The sequence below is a fragment of the Chiloscyllium plagiosum genome, chromosome 18 (genome assembly GCF_004010195.1).
Source record: "Chiloscyllium plagiosum isolate BGI_BamShark_2017 chromosome 18, ASM401019v2, whole genome shotgun sequence".
Classification (NCBI taxonomy): domain Eukaryota; kingdom Metazoa; phylum Chordata; class Chondrichthyes; order Orectolobiformes; family Hemiscylliidae; genus Chiloscyllium; species Chiloscyllium plagiosum.
Genome location: NC_057727.1, coordinates 28925219 through 28944333, shown reverse-complemented (window position 1 = coordinate 28944333; position 19115 = coordinate 28925219). Strand labels below are relative to the sequence as shown.

Here is a 19115-nt window from a genome sequence, read left to right as displayed (position 1 = left end):
CACAGTCCAAAGATGTGCAGGTTAGGTGAATTGGCTATGCTAAATTGCCTGTAGTATTAGGTAAGGGGTAAATGTAGGGGTATGGGTGGGTTGCGCTTCGGCGGGTCGGTGTGGATTTGTTGGGCCGAAGGACCTGTTTCCACACTGTAATGTAATCTAATCTAAAATAATGTAATCTAATCTAAAAGTGGTATGGGTGGAGGAGCTTGCAAAGTAGTGGGATTAGGAAAAATGGACCACTACAAGGTGAAGAAAACAGTTTTAAACCTGTCAACAAAAATATACTCAGCTAACTGGGATTCCAGAAAACTTTAAATCATTGGAATAAATGAATGTCTTGTAAATTAATATGGAATCCCTAGTTTAGAGGTGCCAAAGGTTAGGAACTATCAAATGTAGTCAGACACTGTCAATTGTTATATTTAAACTTGAGAACTGAGAGACAGTGAATAGGGTTGTAACCACCTGTTTAAAATCTTCCGACTCTGCATGTGGTGAAAATGCATTAGCTGTGATCTTGATCTAATCTGTCTTTGAAAGGTTTGCTTAGCGTGATGCCTTTTTGCGTGTAGACTTGTGTCAATTATTTGGAAAAACATTTCTGTTGTTAACATTTCTAAGTTATCTAGTACCAATTTAAATGTTGTACTGTCAAGGAAATTAATGACTTCCTTATGTTGTGGTTTTCAATTTAATGGAAAGCTATTATTAAGGATATTGACGAATTATTCTAATCTGCTTCTAAGGGATTCCAAGCACCCAATATAGTCTCAGGATACGGGGTGAACCATTTTGAATACATTCAAGAAAGTGTCAAGAGATATGGGAGAAAACAGGAAATATAAAACATTTTGTTACAATATGATTGTTTCACCTAATAAAAGCATTAATGAGGAATAAAAAAAGTAGCCCACAAGAAATCCTCAACAGGAGCCCTTAAAAACAAATTGACTTCCACCAGCTGCAATCCACTTTTGCAAGCGTCTCACCACACATGGATCCTACTTTCAAATTACACACAGCGCTGATAACGGAGTTGCTGCTGCAAATGTCACATCAACTGACTATACTTCTGTCTCAGAAGCTCACTTTTGTTTTCAGCCCTTGTCACCAAGCTACACTGACTGCTGAGGCCATAAGTTACACAGAAACAAGTAGCAGGAGATGGCCATTTGATTTTCTAACCTGGTCTGCCATTCAATATGATTACAGCTGATCCTCTATCGCATTGCCATATTCCTGCTTTCTCCTCATATCCTTTGATGTATTTAAAGTCAAAAAATGTATCACTTCCTGGAACATATCCTAAATGATCTACCTTGTATCCAGAGATGATATCCCTAGTTCGAGACACTACTCAAGGAAAATATCCTCCGTGCTTCTAGTTTGTCTACCCCTGTTTTGCATTTCGAACAGATCCCCTCACATCTTTGTAAAATCTAGTAAATACTCAATCTAACCTCTCCTCATGGGACAGTCCAGCCATCCCCAGTATCAGCTTCGTGAACCTCCACTGCACTCCCACCATGACAGTTAGATTCTTACTTAGGTTGGGAGACCAAAACTACACACAATACTCCATGTATGGTCTCACCAGGGCCCTGTACAACTGCAGTTAAACAACACCATCTTCATTTTCTCAAGGGCTAAATTTTCACTCTCTAACTCATTAAGTGCTTCATTCACTGAACAATACCTCCTGTAATTCTGTCGACATGAGTTATGCAGCTCCAAAAGCACATTTAGAATACTTCTTCAAAATCCACACCAATTATCAATGCTCAGTAAAACCACAACACATATGGAAAGTGTTAATTTCCACTGCACACATTTAAAAAGAAACAAGACAACAGGCATAAGTTAACATAAATTTCCATTTGAAAATAACTGTCACATTCTTACACAAAAAAATCTACCTTCTGAATCACACCTTCTATGGAATGATTAAACCATAGCTAATGTTTGACCATCGCACATGCACACAGCTAGAACATTTTAACCAGGTAGTTACAATCCTATTTATTTCATCTCAGATCTTAATCTAAGATTTATATTTGACAACTGGCACAGCATTCACTATTGTAGCAGCTACTATGTATTTTCCAAGTATAACAGTTCATGAACTTACAAACTTAAACTAGAGACTCCACATTCATTTGCAATGAAATCATTACCATAGTGATATTAAGATTTCTTGAATCCCAATTAGCTCAATATTCCTTGTTGACATGTTTAAAACTGTTCTGTCTCCTACTCAGCTCTATCTTCCTGCACTTCCCCATACAGCCTCCTTCTCCTTCCATACTCACTAACAGCCCCATTCTTCACTTTCAGCTTCCTTCCCTGTGCATCCCTAGCATAGCCTCCTACTACCATTCTTGCATCCTCCATCTGCCAAAACCCACCCTTACCGTCTCTTACTTCCCCAACACCCCAAATGGAGTTTCCTTCCCTAACATTCCCTTCACACACCCAGACCCCAAATCCTCTTTTGAACTTCAGTCCTCAATTTCCCTTGTGGCCTTCATACCCTATACCCCTTTTGCAGCCCCCTTCCACCTCCCCATCCCATTGCATTGTAGCCTCCTGTTTCCACCTGCCCCTGTTGGAGCTTCACTGTCTCACCCCACCCTGTCACCCTATACCTCAATATACCTCATCTCATCTCTCCTCAAATACTTTTGCAGCCTCCACCTTCAACCAACAATGCTCCTATTATAGACTTGAGACGCAAAATTATGGACTCGCCACAAGGCTCCCACACCAGCCTCAGAAAACAGGATGGGGGGGGGAGAGTGAGAAAAAACTCACCTAACTTCAGCTGTCTGACCGCATCACATAGTCTCCAGTGACTCCATTTGCTTTCACAATTACTAATTGCTCATTCAACCACAGATTGGTTCTCTCCCACATTTGCTGCTAATAGGTTTGGGCTATCAGCAACAAGCATAGGATAAAACTAACTTGTGATTGGTAGAACAGCTCCTCACCATTATCTTCCATTCTGTTTATGCAGATACTTCTCCTGATGGGTCTATCCATGAATGAATTCTCCCAGGTGTTTTGGGGACTTTTAGGGGTGTGTTTGACCTGTGCAAAAATTCAGAATGCCATCTTTTCCAAGTCGTCCAGAATATTCAACTGTTTCTGAATATTTGCTGCTGTTTCCTTTTGTGTGGCTTGTTGTTCTGCAAGGGAAAATGTCAATACATATACTGCAATGTATCTGGGTGATATGCATACATAACTGAATAAGTGGTAGTGTGTGGAAGCTGTGAGATGAGGTTGTAATGGTCAACCAGAGCACATGATTTCGAGGTTAAGTAATGGCTAGGACACTAGAGATACCTTCCCTGCATTTCTTTGATTGGTAGCCATGGAGCCTTTTGGAGTCCTACCCTCGACAGCATACACAGCTTCAGTTTAGCATCTGATCTAAAAGATCGCATCTCTAAGCCATTGCAAATGTACTGGAATGTCATGTTAGGTTTGTGCTTGGAATATCATCTTAAGTTTATGATCAAGTCTTTGAAGTGAACTTGAATCAATAATATTCTAACTCAGAGGTGAGCGAGACATAGCCAGTACTGAAGCAAGATGTAATGTGAATGAGAAGTAACAATTGGAAAGCAAAGTATTTGGATATTGAAGAAAGAAAGATGTACTGAGAGAAGATTAGATTAGATTACATTACATTACAGTGTGGAAACAGGCCCTTCGGCCCAACAAGTCCACACCGACCCGCCGAAGCGCAACCCACCCATGCCCCTACATTTACCCCTTACCTAACACTATGGGCAATTTAGCATGGCCAATTCACCTGACCTGCACATCTTTGGACTGTGGGAGGAAACCGGAGCACCCGGAGGAAACCCACGCAGACACGGGGAGAACGTGCAAACTCCACACAATCAGTCGCCTGAGGCGGGAATTGAACCCGGGTCTCAGGCGCTGTGAGGCAGCAGTGCAAACCACTGTGCTACCGTGCCGCCCACAAGAAGGTTTTGATTGTGAAAGCGCTGGACTGTAGGAAAAGAACACTGATAGCATCTCTTGTAAAGACGTAGAGAAGAAGTGCGTGCCGTCAGAATAGTAAAGTATCGCAATGACCCCTTCCCTATTCTGGGAAGACAATGGAGAGAAGAAATTTGTCGTGCATGCTCAGAGAGGGAGTAAAAGGAGTGTTGTCAGGCTGTTATGAAAGATGGAAAGAAGATGAGCTGTACTCACCTTTAATGTTCTCTTAATACCATTGCACTTCTTTTCACCCTGAGCCCAGGAATTGGAGGATTTCCCTGTTGTTGCACTAACTCTTTCAGTTAAAAATCACACAACACCAGGTTATAGTCCAACAGGTTTAATTGGAAGCACACTAGCTTTCGGAGCGACACTCCATCAGGTGATCAGATGAAGGAGCGTCGCTCCAAAAGCTAGTGTGCTTCCAATTAAACCTGTTGGACTATAACCTGGTGTTGTGTGATTTTTAACTTTGTACACCCCAGTCCAACACCGGCATCTCCGAATCATAACTCTTTCAGCCATCTCTGCCCAAAACAGCTGTATAATCATCCTTGGGGTCTTATTGTAGAGGCTGGCAGAAAGACCTTCAGTGTTCCACCTCCAGAAGAACTCAAGGAATGCACATGGGAAACTCTGTGATATAGATATTTTTAAATCAACCTGTTCAAAGATGTTATTACACACCTCTGGAACAGATGAGACTGAAACCCATGCATCCTGGTAGAGAGGCATGGACACTACCACTGTGGGACAACTGCCCCAACACTATGGCTTGTCACTGCCAAGAAGATTGTTTGCACACTTATCCAATTAAATCTTCCAGAAGAAAGCCAACCTCACATTAAGACATTTGCACTTTAAACAGCTTACCAGACATTGTGCAATGAAAAATGAGCAGGCAAATTTACAATGATATCAGGTAGGCAACCCATTAATCATAATAAGATAAGGTTCAGGAGTTAAAACTGCCTGCACTTCTTGCAGTAATGTTCAGAAAAAAAGTGGGTTCCAAGCCCCATCCCTCTCCAATTGTGCTAATTTAAAATCCGAGCTAATATGAATCATTGTAAATATTTATATGTGCAATGGCTCAGCATACGAAATGCAAACCTAACCAAATAGATTGAATAAAGGATACACTCCTTCGACCAAATCAATTATGTCATTATGTTATCCTAAAATAGATTTGATTACTGTTTGCATCTTTGAAAACTATAACTCATGAGAATCTTTTGACAGGTTGAAGAAGTTTTGCACAATTCAATCTGGAATTTGTCATGGAATAGTAAATTCATTACGCACTGACATACATTTGAAAAAGAAACAAATTTTTAAGGAAAGAGTCTGCAGAATGTAGCAAAGCTAACTTTCTGAAAAATCATTAGGGAGAATAATGCAGCACTGGTACAGTACCATCTGGGTAAGTTGTGCCTCAGGTGTTAAACACACCTGAACCTCATTGAATTAACTTCAACAGATGAACTAATTTAAGTATATTTGTGCCTCGATGCTTAATATTATAGAACCATAGAGATTAGGATCAGAGTGATTGCTATCAGAAGTGAAGGAGAGCGCTGGTTGCTCTTCACGTCAAGTATTATGACAACTGGAAATCAAAGAAACCAGATTGGCAAACCGAGGATGGTCCTGTAGGAGGGAGAATATCATTTGGGAGAACATTAAATTATTTTAACATAACTCTCCTAGCCACCTTATGAGATCGATCCTAAATTACATAGAAACTGGGATCATAATGAGCCGAAGAGTAAATGTACAATATGTACAATCTGTTTGTACTCAAAACACCACTGGACCATACAATGGGATATGTTATTCATTTGACATAATACTTCAAGGTTTCAGTGTCGAATAATGCAGAGGCTTTGAGCTCCAACTGCTGCAGAGGTTTCTTGAGCTGCATTCTCATCCCCAATGAGTTAATCAAAGAATTATTGAAAAGTTTAATTGTTTTATCTCAAACTGATTTGACAATTTATTTTTCAGAGACCAGAGAAAACAAAAAAAAAGTTATTTTTGACACATTGAAGATGCATGAAATATCACTCAATGATCCAAAAACAAATCACATGGTAATCATAGAATACTTGAAACAATTAATACAAACAAAGAAAATCTTCACAAAAAACAGAATAGTCATTTATGTTCAGCTTTGTATCTCTTCAACCTGATGTTTTCACAATCAGTCAAGTAAATCATCAATTGGTAAACAGCTACTTCACTACTTGAAGTAGTAAGTGTGATGTAAGATGTATGATTTACATATTTATTGATATACATATTTCAGGCTTTGGATTTTGGACTAGAACTATATGGGTTTTGTTCTGTGTATGAGGAAGTGTAATAATTAACTTGTTTTTCTGAAGTCATAATTTTAAAGCAATATTTTTCAGACAGCAGCTGACTGAGGGCCTTCCTGGAGTGATAATGAGAGTTTAGAACATAGAACTTATAACAGTATAGCACAGGAACAGGCTCTTCGGCCCACCATATCTGTGGCAATCATTATGCCATTCAAAACTAATGCTATCTGCCTGCATATGGTCTGTACTCATCTATTCCCTGCCTGTTTATGTGCCTGTCTAAATGTCTCTTAAATGTTGCTATCAAATCTACTTCTACCACCCCCCAGGCAGCACATTCTAGACACCAGCTATCATCTCTTTTAACTTTACCCCTCTCACCTTAAAGCTATGCCCCCTCGTATTTGATACTTCCACCCTGGGAAAAACATGCCAACTATCCACCCTATCCATGTTTCCCACAATATTATATATTTCCATCAGGTCGTCCCTCAGACTCCGATGCTCTAGCGAAAACAATCCAAGTTGGTGCAACTTCTCCTTATAGCTAATATACTCAAGTCCAAGTAAAGTCCTGGTAACTTCTTTTGCACCTTCTTCAAGTCTTCTAAATCCTTCCTGTCATGTGGCAATCAGAACTTCACAAAATACTTCAAACGTGGTCTAACTAAAATCTTCTCCAGCTGCAACATGACTCGTAATATCAGTGTTTTATGATTAGAAATAGCAACATTAAAAGGTGATAGCTTGTTTTTGATTTATCAGATCCAAGACGTGATTTTGTTTAGGGAAAATCCCATAGATTCAACAGTTTTGGTTACATTTCACAGAAGACCTGGCTGAGATCAGATGCAAGAACAGTTTCTCCTGGAGAAAGGAATTAATTGAGAACTGTTAGAAAATAAGTTACCTCAGTGTAAGGATTTTAGTTTGAAAGTTCCAGACCAGAAAGATTTGGTTAGAACCCGAGAGGTTATTTGAAACTAAGAAAATTTACAATCGGTGTTGTGAACGATCCAGGAAAAGACTATCAAAATCCTAAGACTAGGAAAAGGGTGAAACAGTTAAATCAAATTTACAGATGTGAAACAGGAGGGATCTCTCTAGTTTTTGAACACTGTAAAGAAATGGTGCTGAGATAGATGGGATTTTGTTTTCCCATATGTTTTGAAATCTTTCACATTGTGTTTTATGTAAATAGTATTGATTGTCCTATACAATTTTCATTTCTTATGTGTAATAAACTTCGACTGTATTGTTAAAAATTAACCTGCAGCATTACGTGCTTGCGTTCAGTTAAAAGCCACCAGGTTAAATAAAGCATGATCTATCAATCAAGATTTTAGTTTTGTGTCTAGACTTGTCAAGCAGGAACATCAGTTAGGATAGTAATATAAGGGTGCCTGCTTAACATATGTATTGGTGAAGTTTCTGGTTTCCAACACGTCCTGCCAGGAACATAGATTTTAACTCTGTCCAAGGTTTGCATTAGACAAAATTTTATTGTGATTCCACAAAGCTATTCCTGTATCAATAAACCAACGACTACAATAAATTTTATGCATGCAACATTTCACAGTTCAAGCTGTAATGAATGAAACAAAATAATTGGTGTTTTGTCAGTCTTATACCCCTAATGTAGTGATAAAGAAAGATACATACGATTTCGTCTCTCCGCACTCTCAATGTCTTCCTCATTCTCAGGATCAATGTCTTCTGCCTGAGTGATCCAATCCAGATATCCCTTAAGATCCTCTTCAAGTTGCTGCTTCTCACGAAGTTTCTGAAAGTCTCCTCTGGCCTTAGCCTTTTCCCTTTCCTTAGAAAATTCACTGTAAATTTCATAGTATTAAGAATTATTTCAGATAGAAAGATTATGGTGAAATACTGAAAAAGAACTTAATTGTTGTTACTTCATCACTAATTGTTATTGCTGACCTTAAATATAAAACCTCAAGTAATATGTAAGTATTCATAAATTGAATAATTTTCATGTTACTTATCCAGCCTGTGAATACAAGCAATTAATCTCTAGTATAGTATGAAATGTTAGCAATATGATACTGAACTTTTAGCCAGAAGAACTAAAATCCAAAATATTGACAAGTTATTGAATTGAAATCAATGAATTTGTGGACTAGTAATGAAAAAGAAGTGAACATTACTATTGTCAAAATGTAACTAGTTCAGTAATACATCCTTTCGGGAGGCAACCGAACACTCTTAGTGAGTGACTACAATCGCAAAAACTGAAGTGGCAGTCAATTTTCATTCCCATGGATAGCAACAGAATGGTAGCAACATCCAGGATACCACCATTGTGATGAAATTCTACGGTGAGCAGGACAGATGCCCACAAAGTGTTGCCCACACAAATTCCGTCTCGTGCATCTATACATAGCAGGCCAAAATCCGTAACCGATGCCAAAACTTACATATCTGAAAGAAATCTCAGTTAGTCTCATTTCTTGATAATCTTGTGATGATTTAGCAGATCTTAAAGAATATTACAAGTTAAACAAAGTTCCACAATAGCAGCAGGTTGCATGTGGACCTTTGAGCCTGGAATTCAAATTTCAAGGATACATTACTATCAGTATTTTTACACCTTGGCATCTGTATCGCTCTGAAATATGAAACATAGCAATCTCCCAGCTTTTTAATAATGGCTTACTGAAATGTTAACTAGTAAATAGATCTTAAAAATCCAATAATGACTGCCATTTCAGACAGTTTTCCTCGTGTGATTCACCTGAACCTTTTCAGGGAAATTTAGGACAAACAACAAATGCTGGTCTTCTCAATAATGCTTCCATCATACAGTCATAGAGTCACAGAGATGTACAGCATGGAAACAGACCCTTCGGTCCAACCTGTCCATGCCGACCAGGTATCCCAACCCAATCTAGTCCTACCTGCCAGCACCTGGCCCATATCCCTCCAAACCCTTCCTACTCATATACCCATCCAAATGCCTTTTAAATGTTGCAATTTTACCAGCCTCCACCACTTCCTCTGGCAGCTCATTCCATACACATACGACTCTTTGCGTGAAAAGGTTGCCCCTTAGGTCTCTTTTGAATCTTTCCCCTCTCACCCTAAACCAATGGCTTCTAGTTCTGGACTCCCCGACCCCAGGTCTACTTATCCTACCCATGCCCCTCATAATTTTGTAAACCTCCAGAAGGTCATCCTTCAGCCTTTGCTCCAGGGGAAGCAGCCCCAGCCTGTTCAGCCTCTCCCTGTAGCTCAAATCCTCCAACCCTAGCAACATCCTTGTAAATCTTTTCTGAACCCTTTCAAGTTTCACAACATTTTTCCATTAGGAGACCAGAATTGCATGCAATATTCCAACAGTGGCCTAACCAATGTCCTGTACAGCCACAACATGATCTCCCAACTCCTGTACTCAATACTCTGACCAATAAAGGAAAGCATACCAAACGACTTCTTCACTATCCTATCTACCTGCGACTCCACTTTCAAGGAGCTATGAACCTGCTCTCCAAGGTCTCTTTGTTCAGCAACACTCCATCCTACGAAAGAACTGAAATGTTCTTGCTGTTGGCACTTACTTTATTATCATAGCAATGGGACAGAAATCAGCAGGGTGATCTTAGGCACCCAAGATGGGTGGGTAAGAGTGGGAATTAAATTTCTAAACAAAATCAAACCCAACACCAACTTGTACAAACCTGCCTGCTTCTGGTTCAAATACACAGGCCCATAAACTGTTCTCAAGCAGTAGATTAGATTAGATTCCCTACAGTGTGGAAACAGGCTCTTCGGCCCAACAAGTCCACACCAACCCTCCGAAGAGCAACCTATCCCCCTCTGACTAATACACCTAACACTATGGGCAATTTAACATGGCCAATTCACCTGGCCTGCATACATCTTTGGACTATGGGAGGAAACCAGAGCACCTGGAGGAAACCCAAGCAGACACAGGGAGAATGTGCAAACTCCACACAGACAGTCGCCCGAGGGTGGAATTGAACCTAGGACCCTGGTACTGTGAGGCAGCAGCGCTAACCGCTGAGCCACCGAATTTGTGCTAATAAAATGTTTCAGATTTGAGCAACTATTTGGACTTAATCACCAAAGATTGTATTTCCAAACTGTTAAAGGGAGAAAATAACTCATGGATCTACAGGTAAGTGCTTTTCAACATGCTTACATCCATCCTTAAAAAAAATGAAAACAATACTAGACATTACTCCTGACGTGGTTTCACCAGAGCTCCATTTAACTGAAACATAACCTCCTTACATTTGCATTCTATTCCTCTCACAACAAACAATAACATTTTACTAGCTTTCCTAATTACTTGCTACCAAGAATAACCATTTGCAATCAAAGGAAAGGATACATAGAAATAGAATATATATTTTAAAATGTTGTATTGATTTATTCAAATATACTCAATCCAAATGATGAAGTTGTTTTGTGTAACATCAATATCTGACACTGCAGTTAACTCTGAGATAAGAATGTTGTACTTAAACTTATGTTAACTGTTTACTTGGAGTGAAATGAAAGTTTAGGCACATCGAGACAGGTAATAAATACAATGGTGACAACCAAAATCAATTACAATTTTTTTTAGAAATTGTTAGATGTTGGATAGAACCAAGGCAATTAGGTCAGACACAGTGAAACTAATTAAAACCCTGAATAATGAATTGACTTAATTGCTACTGCTACAAGAGTCAGCAGGGTCACTAATTAACTCAGTGACTTAACATTCTACTATCAGTTTCCAACTATATTTTGCCTACACTGTAAAAACCATGAAGTACGAAGAAGAATGGCTAGAACTTGATTAAAAATAGATGTATTGGAATGGTAGGTACTGTTATTACAGTGAAATTTCACTTGCAAACACAGGGCAGAAGAGATGAGGACAGCATTACAATCTCTAGAGTTTAAAGGCCAATTGCTGTTGCTACACCATTTGTAATGTACAAACAGCATCTTGCAAAGGAGCTTCCCCATTATTTTTAAGAACATTCTAACTGCTCATTAAACTTGCCCCAGAAATTAAGGCCAGTAATTAATAACTTAAATTCCATTTTCATTATATAATTGTTAATGACAGCCTATTAAGTTCCGGTTCAGTAAGTGAACAATTTAAATTGTTCAGCCTCGTTCTTTCAAATAGTGAATTGGTATCAGAGAACTTTAAAAATTGAATATTTAAAATTTCTTTTCGGACCTTTCCTTTCTTAATACAAACCTTCTTTCCCTTTCACTACTGTTCCTTCTGTATCTGATTTGATTCGAAGCCAAGCATTTCAATTCACAATGTCTGCCAGCATCTGTCGAGATTGGCAATGTTAATTCTGTTCCTGCATCCACAGATGCTGCTTAACTGACTGAGTATTTCCAACACTTCCTGTTTTTACTTCAGGTTTCCTAGAGCTGTAATACATTGCTTTTATTCGAATTCACCTTGTTTGTTTCTTCATCAGTCTGTTATTCATTTGTCAGTCATTAAGTTTCATGGGTTAGAAGATTCAAAGTTGGTCCCACTATTCACTGAAGTCCCACTCCAAACCATTTTCCTCAGCTGATGGATCAACATTCCTTCCGACTGAACACCAATTGAAAGAGGAACGGAAGATGGTAGAAGCACAGAATACATTGGACGGTGGACGGACTTCAATGTCCATCAAAGCAGCTCAGTAGCGACACTAATAATCAATGGCAACAATAAGTAATGGTACAGTTGCTAGAATGGGCCTGCAGTAGGCAGAGAGGTTACGAACAAGATGAAAAAAAAACTAACTTGACTTTGCCCTCACTCATCTCCTCGACACAGATATGCCTGTCCATGATAGGATTGGTAAGAGTGACCACTGCACAGTGCTTGTGGAGTCAAAGACCCATCCCTATAATTTTGCGTGGAATTACGACTATGCTAAATGGAATAGATATTGATTGGGTCTGGCACTCAAACTGGAGATCAGTGAAGGATTGTGGGCTATCACAATCTGTCAACTCATGGCCTGACAAATCCCTTACTCTACACTATCATTAAGGAGATGATCACCCCTTGTTCAATGAAGATGTAAGGAGGGAATGTAGGAGCAGCATCAGGAACAGCTTAAAAAAATGTTAACCTTGTGACACTACAACACAAGAATATGTGCATACTTAGAACAGCTAAAGCAACATGCAGCAGTATAACGAAATAATGCCACAACCAATGGATATAATCAAAATGTTATAGTCTTGACACATCCATGTCACAAATGACCACAATTAAACATCAAACAGGAAGTTGAAAGTCCACAAATGATGGGGCAGGAATTCAAATGCAAAGCATAGCCATTCCACTTGACATAAGCAGAGGCTGAAATAGATAAGATCTGACCAAATAGAGAAATTGAAGGGCAAATACTTCTTCAAGTTGGTAGCTCCTTGGATTTAACTGGTTAACTTCAGCAATACCCCATGGAAGTCCTAAGCCTAAGTCCACTGCTTCACTATTCAAAACTTAATTCAGTGGGATGATTATGATCTAAGAGTAGGATAAAAGGCCGGCACAACACAAAGGATGGAGGTCCTGTACTGTGCTGTACTGTTCTATGGTTCTCTGTTAGAAGAATGAAATAACTTCAGAGGTCAGTATCCTGTGCTTCAAGTCAACCTTATTTACACACGGAATCCTTGACTCTGATCGAACTCCATCACAGCCAGCTCTCAGACTGAACGGGATGTCTGACTCCTGCTTCTATCTGTCAGCCAGGACTCCCTGATTGGAGCAGAGTGGCAGCCCCACTCAGAGAACTCATTCTATGAGATCCACCTGGCTGACACTTGCTACAAAGAGTATAATCCCACATCATGCATAGAAAGTTGGTGCAGCCTTCTCAACAACGAAAAACAAAGACTGTTAATGCATGTACTAGATTTCTACGTGGATCAGATATGTAAAAGGCCAGACAATTGTAAAAAGTGAAATTAAAGTTTGCTGTTAGTCAAACAATAGTAAATAGGTAATAACCCAATAAAATATTTCCTGCTGTTGGCTCAAACTCAATATAAACAGGAAGGTTAACAGGGAATACAGCTCTTATAGCTGTATTGGAGTATTTAGCACAAGGAAGGCAGAACATAGTGGCATTGTCACTGAACTAGTATTCCAGAGACCCAGCTAATGGTCTGCAGAACCAGAATTCAAATACCACCACAGCAGTTGACATTTACACTCAGGAAATTAAAACCTTTAACTGGAATTAAAAGTCATGTGATGACCATGAAACCATTGCTCATTTGGGACAATTTGCTGTCCTCACCTAGCTTGGAGTCAGCAATGTGGTTGACTCTCAGCCCCTGAAATGGCCTGGGAAGCCACTCAGTTCCATTAAACAAGTACCAAACAGTGATTATGGCAAAGTCAGCCAAGTCAACCCTGCAAAGTCCTCCATCATAAAATATTGTGACAAAATTAATCCGTCTCACACAATCAATCAAGCAGCAATGTGTCATGATAATACTCTCAGAACTTTAATGTCTCAAACAATCCCATTCTTAGCTATGCTCTATCCCAACAGCAGAAGAGGCATTGCAGTGGCATGCGACAGGGAGTTAGTTGCCCTGGGAATCGTCAACCACACTCACTCCCATGTATCTCCTCCCTTCAAATGAATCAGCGCCCCTGTGGAAAGGGCAGAAAAAGCACAGAATGAACTCCGGGTGGAGAACATCAATGTCCATCTCAACAGCATCACTACTGGCAAACTGGCCAAGTCCGAAAGGTCACAGTGCCTGACTGAGTGGAATGAGGGAACCAAAAAGAATAAAATAGAGACTTGACCTTATCCTCACCAAACTGCCTGCTGCAGATGCAACTGTCTGTGACAGTATCAGCAGCAGTGACCATCACATAGTCCAGTGGAGAAAAAGTCATGTTTTCACATTGTAGAGTGTCTTCCATTGTGTTTTTAGCACTACCACTATGCCAAAGGGGGTAGATTTAGATCTGGCAACGTTAGAATGTGTAGCCATGAGGCACTATGGACCATCAGTAGTAGTAAAACTTTCATTCAGAAACAGTACGCAAATTGTTTCCACCTGGAAGGATAAGGGCAGTAGATACGTGGGAACATTATTACCTGAAAATTCTCCTCAAAGCTACTAACCCGCCTGACTTGGAAACATAATGCTGTGTCTTCACTGTCGCTGGATCAAAATCGTGGAATTTCTCTCTAAAAGCAGTGTGGGTGTACTTACACTAAACAGACTGCAGACGTTCAAGGCTGTAGCTCACCACCTCCTTCTCAAGGGCAATTTGGGATGGGCAATTAATGCTGAGCCAGCCAGTGAAGCCCACATCCCTCAGTGAACAACAAGAAGAATCCTATTCAGCTTGCTTCCTCTTTCTTACTCTCCTAAGTACATACAACTCATTAGTTTTTGTCCTTGATAGAATTGTGGGAAATTTAGCCCCAAGGCATTGGGAAATCTTAACATTTCTGATTGTATTCTTCCTTTTATATAATCTGACGCAGTTCACCATGTTGAGACTGAACAGCAACTCTGAAAACATGGCCTACAAAGACGCATTACCCAATTCATAATGGCATCTCAGAGTTAAAGTCACTTTTACAACACTTTAAAAACTTCTAAATATAGATATATGTACAAATGTAACCGTTAATATACAATCATGTGATGCAACCACAACACACTATACTTTTTCAAGTATGCACTTGACTTTGAATTGTAGTTGCCTATGGGGGGGGGGGGGGGGGGGAAAGAGTCTCTGAAAAAATACCTGACATCAAGGGCAAATCTTGATTTCCTTTTTAGTGGTCACAGAGAGTTTCCTTTATCTAGATATATTTATCTCTTCCGTCATTGATCAGCTTTTTAAAGCTAACTTTATCCACTTATTTGACAAAATCAAACAAGATCTTCGAAGATAGGAGGCACTTCCAATATCCTGGCTCGACTGCATAAACCTCATTAAGATGAATATTCTCCCTCGCCTAATATACCCAATGCAAATGCTTCCTTTAATCTTCATTAGACAAACATTCAGGAGACTGAATGACTGGCTCAGCTCTTTCATCTGGCACCGTAAACAACCCCTTATCAAACTAACCAAATTGCAACTGCCCCACAGACTGGGGGGAGTGGACTTCCCGGATATTAAATACTGTCAATTAAGCTCTCTCTTATGTGAGTGACTGGGCTTGCGGGGACTCTGCTTCAATACTGTTGGACATCGAAACTTCTCAGGCAAAGCGTCCCCTCATTAGTCCACTGTTCTTGGACAAAATGAGGACAGTTAAGGAATATTGCCATAATCCAATAATTATTAATGCAGTTAAAGCATGAAGGGTAATGCAGCAGACAAAAACATCATTCCTTACCCTTATAATTTGCATATCAGGCTTCCAAACAGGGCCAATGGATTCTGGGTTTAAACTCTGGACAGCTAGGGGTGTGTCTTGCTTGGATGATTTATTTGAAGGGGAAATAATGATGACCTTTGTTCAATTAACTCAGAAGTACGAACTACCTCGCAAAGATCTCTTCTGTTTTTTTCCAAATCAGGCATTTCATCCAAAAAGAACTACACTTCTAACCGACCCTTACAGGTCTGACACAGAGAAGAGGGTGTTTAGCGCTAAGAACACAGTCTCTGTCAGCACTCTTTATCACCTGTTGGGAGGTGCCCCTCGGATGAGACCAAGTGGCTTTGTAAAGTCTGGAAGAGAGAGCTGTGAGTTGAGATCTCTTCTAAGACATGGGAGGATATTTGGGAAAATACAAGGAAGATTTCAATTTATAACAGGATCCATGCCCTATAGTTGAAGATGCTCGACAGGGTCCACTCTGGCCCCAGACTGCCTTTCAAAATTCAGAGTGGGAGTATCCACATGTCCAAAATGCAAAATGAGTATGGGTACTCTCACTCATCGCCTTTGGTCTTGCCACAGGCTCTGTGGAAGGTGGAACAGAAAGGATCTTGGGGACAAAATTGGAGATAGACCCAGTCTCTCTTCTCCTGGGCCTGCCTAGTGTACTTACTTTAGACGTGCACAGGGAAAAAAAACTTTTCAATATCCTTACTTGCTGCATAAAGAAAAACATTTTGCTATGCTGGGTGTTCAAAAATCCTGCAGGTATGTCAGGTTGGCATAAGTTAGTCGTGGAACATATTCCTCTGGATTTTCTTACAAGTTTTATACACTTTTCTAAGACCTGGCAGCCCTTTTGGGATTGCTGGAAAAATGCAGGTCAGGCCCTGCACTTTTCCAGCAACACATTTTTCAGCTCTGATCTCCAGCATCTGCAGTCCTCACTTTCTCCTAGCCCTTTGAGATTACCTGGACACGGACTCATCAACTATGCTAATAAGGGCTTTTATATAGCCATGACGGTTACATTCAATGAATTTAGCACCCTGAAGAGGCAGAATTACAAACATATGAATATGTGCAAGTTCACACTCTCGATGACAGACAGTTATTGTTTTGTCACGCCGAGCCATATTATTTATTTATGTGTACATGAGTGTAGTTTTGTTCTTTTTGCATTGTTTTGATTTGTATTATTTTTGGTTGAATGCAATTTAAAATCCTTTTTTCAATAAAAACATGTTTCAAAACAAAAAAGAATCTTTATTTTGCTAATTGCTGGAAATAAGGTGAAACATATTTAGAGCAGTTTATCAACTGAAGGGAGATGGTATGTGCAAAGCAGGCGTGCTTCTAAGGCCTCATCTAGTAAAATTTCAAGGACTGGATTTTTTAATTGCATAAACAAACAATCAGATATTACAACCAAACATGTATTATCTTTTGCTTTGGTCTCTCAATATGAATTTGTTGCTGATGAGGTGCAACAAACCTGACTGTGGGATATAAATGAATTAATGTTATTTCTGCAAGTATAAATTCTGATACAGAACAGGAATGAGAAAATACATATTCAGCAAAAAGAAAGGATATGTTAGCATGAGACATGAATACAGAACAATGGTGGATATATGGGCAAACAGGAAAGCCTCTGTTTCCCCCTTACACGGAGACACAGGAACAAACCCTAATCAAAGAGGTCAAAGTGGCCTCTGGATGGAAATAGATGCTGATAGAAGAAAAGATATGCCTAATCAATAATCTACAATAGACTGACGTCAAACACCCTTATGGGAGTCAGAGATAAGAGTTTGTCACGGACAAGACAGGATAAACAGAAGTTGTGGGATAAGTCTTAAGGAAATCTGTGACGTAAGCGAAGCAGGGAACAGACAATGGAATAAGGAAAATATATGGGAAAAGAAACTGTATAAATTGCAAGGGTTTTTTGGGATATACTGTGCATTTTGTCATTGCCTTACCTGGTAATTAGACAAAGCACCCACCTATAGGTGTATAAATAAAACAACGCTGTTGTTCAGATATTTGTCTAGGACTGAAATGATTAAAGTGAGTGAGCTTTTGTTTCTCACAATTGGGGGCTCGTGTCCGGGATTTTCTTCCATCACCGGGGGAGTGGCTGGCCTTGGATACTGGGAAGACGCGTCCCGTTCCCCATTGAGGAGCGGTTGCGTGTCCCGGTTTGGTCTGCTCCCTCGGGTGACTGATGTGAATCCTATAAGAGAGACATCTGAATCAGACAGTGATAGGAGCTCGATAGAAGATACGGTGATAAAAGGGGCCAGGCAATTCTGTGCACAGACCAAGGTAAGAAAATTGACTTTTAAGTATTGCCTTGGTGGCCGGGATTGAGTTTTAGTAGTTAATAAGGGACTAACGAAGGAACTCACTATGGCTTGCGCTGTGGGTAAGGAAAAAGCCTCCGGGGAAACAAAGTAAGGAAACGGCAATGGAAATGGAGGCAGGGTTCCTTACAACATTCCTCCGGAAAGTCCTTTGGGCAGGATGTTGTGGAAATTGGCAAAATAATACTTGTACAAGGGAGAAAGATGATTAAATATTGTTGCTTTGTATGGACTAAGGACTCCATTCTTCGTCCCGCTATCTTCTGGCCAAAGTACAGATCGGACGAAGACTGGGTTTGTGAATATCTGAGTTTATATGTCCATGTGCGAGAGAGAGAGAGAGAGAGAGAGAGAGAGAGAGAGAGAATGTAAAGAGCTGTACAGCTGGTAGGAAGTTTAACCCTTTGTGATTTCGTTTGAGTGAACATTTGTTTGTTGGTGATTGAATGTTTGTGTCTTATTCCCTGGAGCTTGAGTTCCAGGACTGTTTCGAATCTGATTTTGTTATGGAAACTTAACATGATTCCTTTTAAGGCTAAGGATTCTATTGTGATTATGAAAAAAAAAAGGAATGATAACTCCTGTTCTTTTTACAGATCATGACTGCCTTACTATCAGTTTCTAACTAATCTCTTTTATCTTTACATAAAAGCGATTTATGGAGGACAGTTGAAGTTTCAGTTCAACATTAGATTGTAATAAAAGCAAAATTCTCTGGTTAATATCTGTGACCTTGGATTCAGCCATTGTTCATGCATGAGAAGTTTTTTTTTAAAAAAAAAACTTGAGTAGACAAATTCTTTTAAGGCAGCTCTGATTATTTTACGACATATAGTATTGTAATTGAGCAATGATCGGTCAGGACTATTTAAGAAAACTAATTTTGGATCTAAATTAAAGGACTAAAACTGGGTAATTACAGTGAATTGCAAAATTGGAAACTGTATGCATTTTGCATTTTAACTATTAAATACTGAAGAAATGAACGTAAATATATATAAATATATTTATAAGTTAAGAACAGGCTTTAA

The 19115-nt window shown here is 39.5% G+C and overlaps 1 protein-coding gene across 12 annotated transcripts in view; it reads right to left on the bottom strand.

Annotated features, from left to right (window-relative positions):
• LOC122559001 (voltage-dependent L-type calcium channel subunit alpha-1D-like) overlaps positions 1-19115 on the bottom strand; it is a 617537-nt gene that overhangs the window by 295586 nt on the left and 302836 nt on the right. For all 12 annotated transcript variants that reach the window (XM_043708064.1, XM_043708058.1, XM_043708060.1 and 9 more), the window contains exon 9: positions 8004-8173. In XM_043708064.1, coding sequence (XP_043563999.1) covers positions 8004-8173 — 170 coding nt within the window. The remainder of the gene's footprint in view (positions 1-8003; positions 8174-19115) is intronic.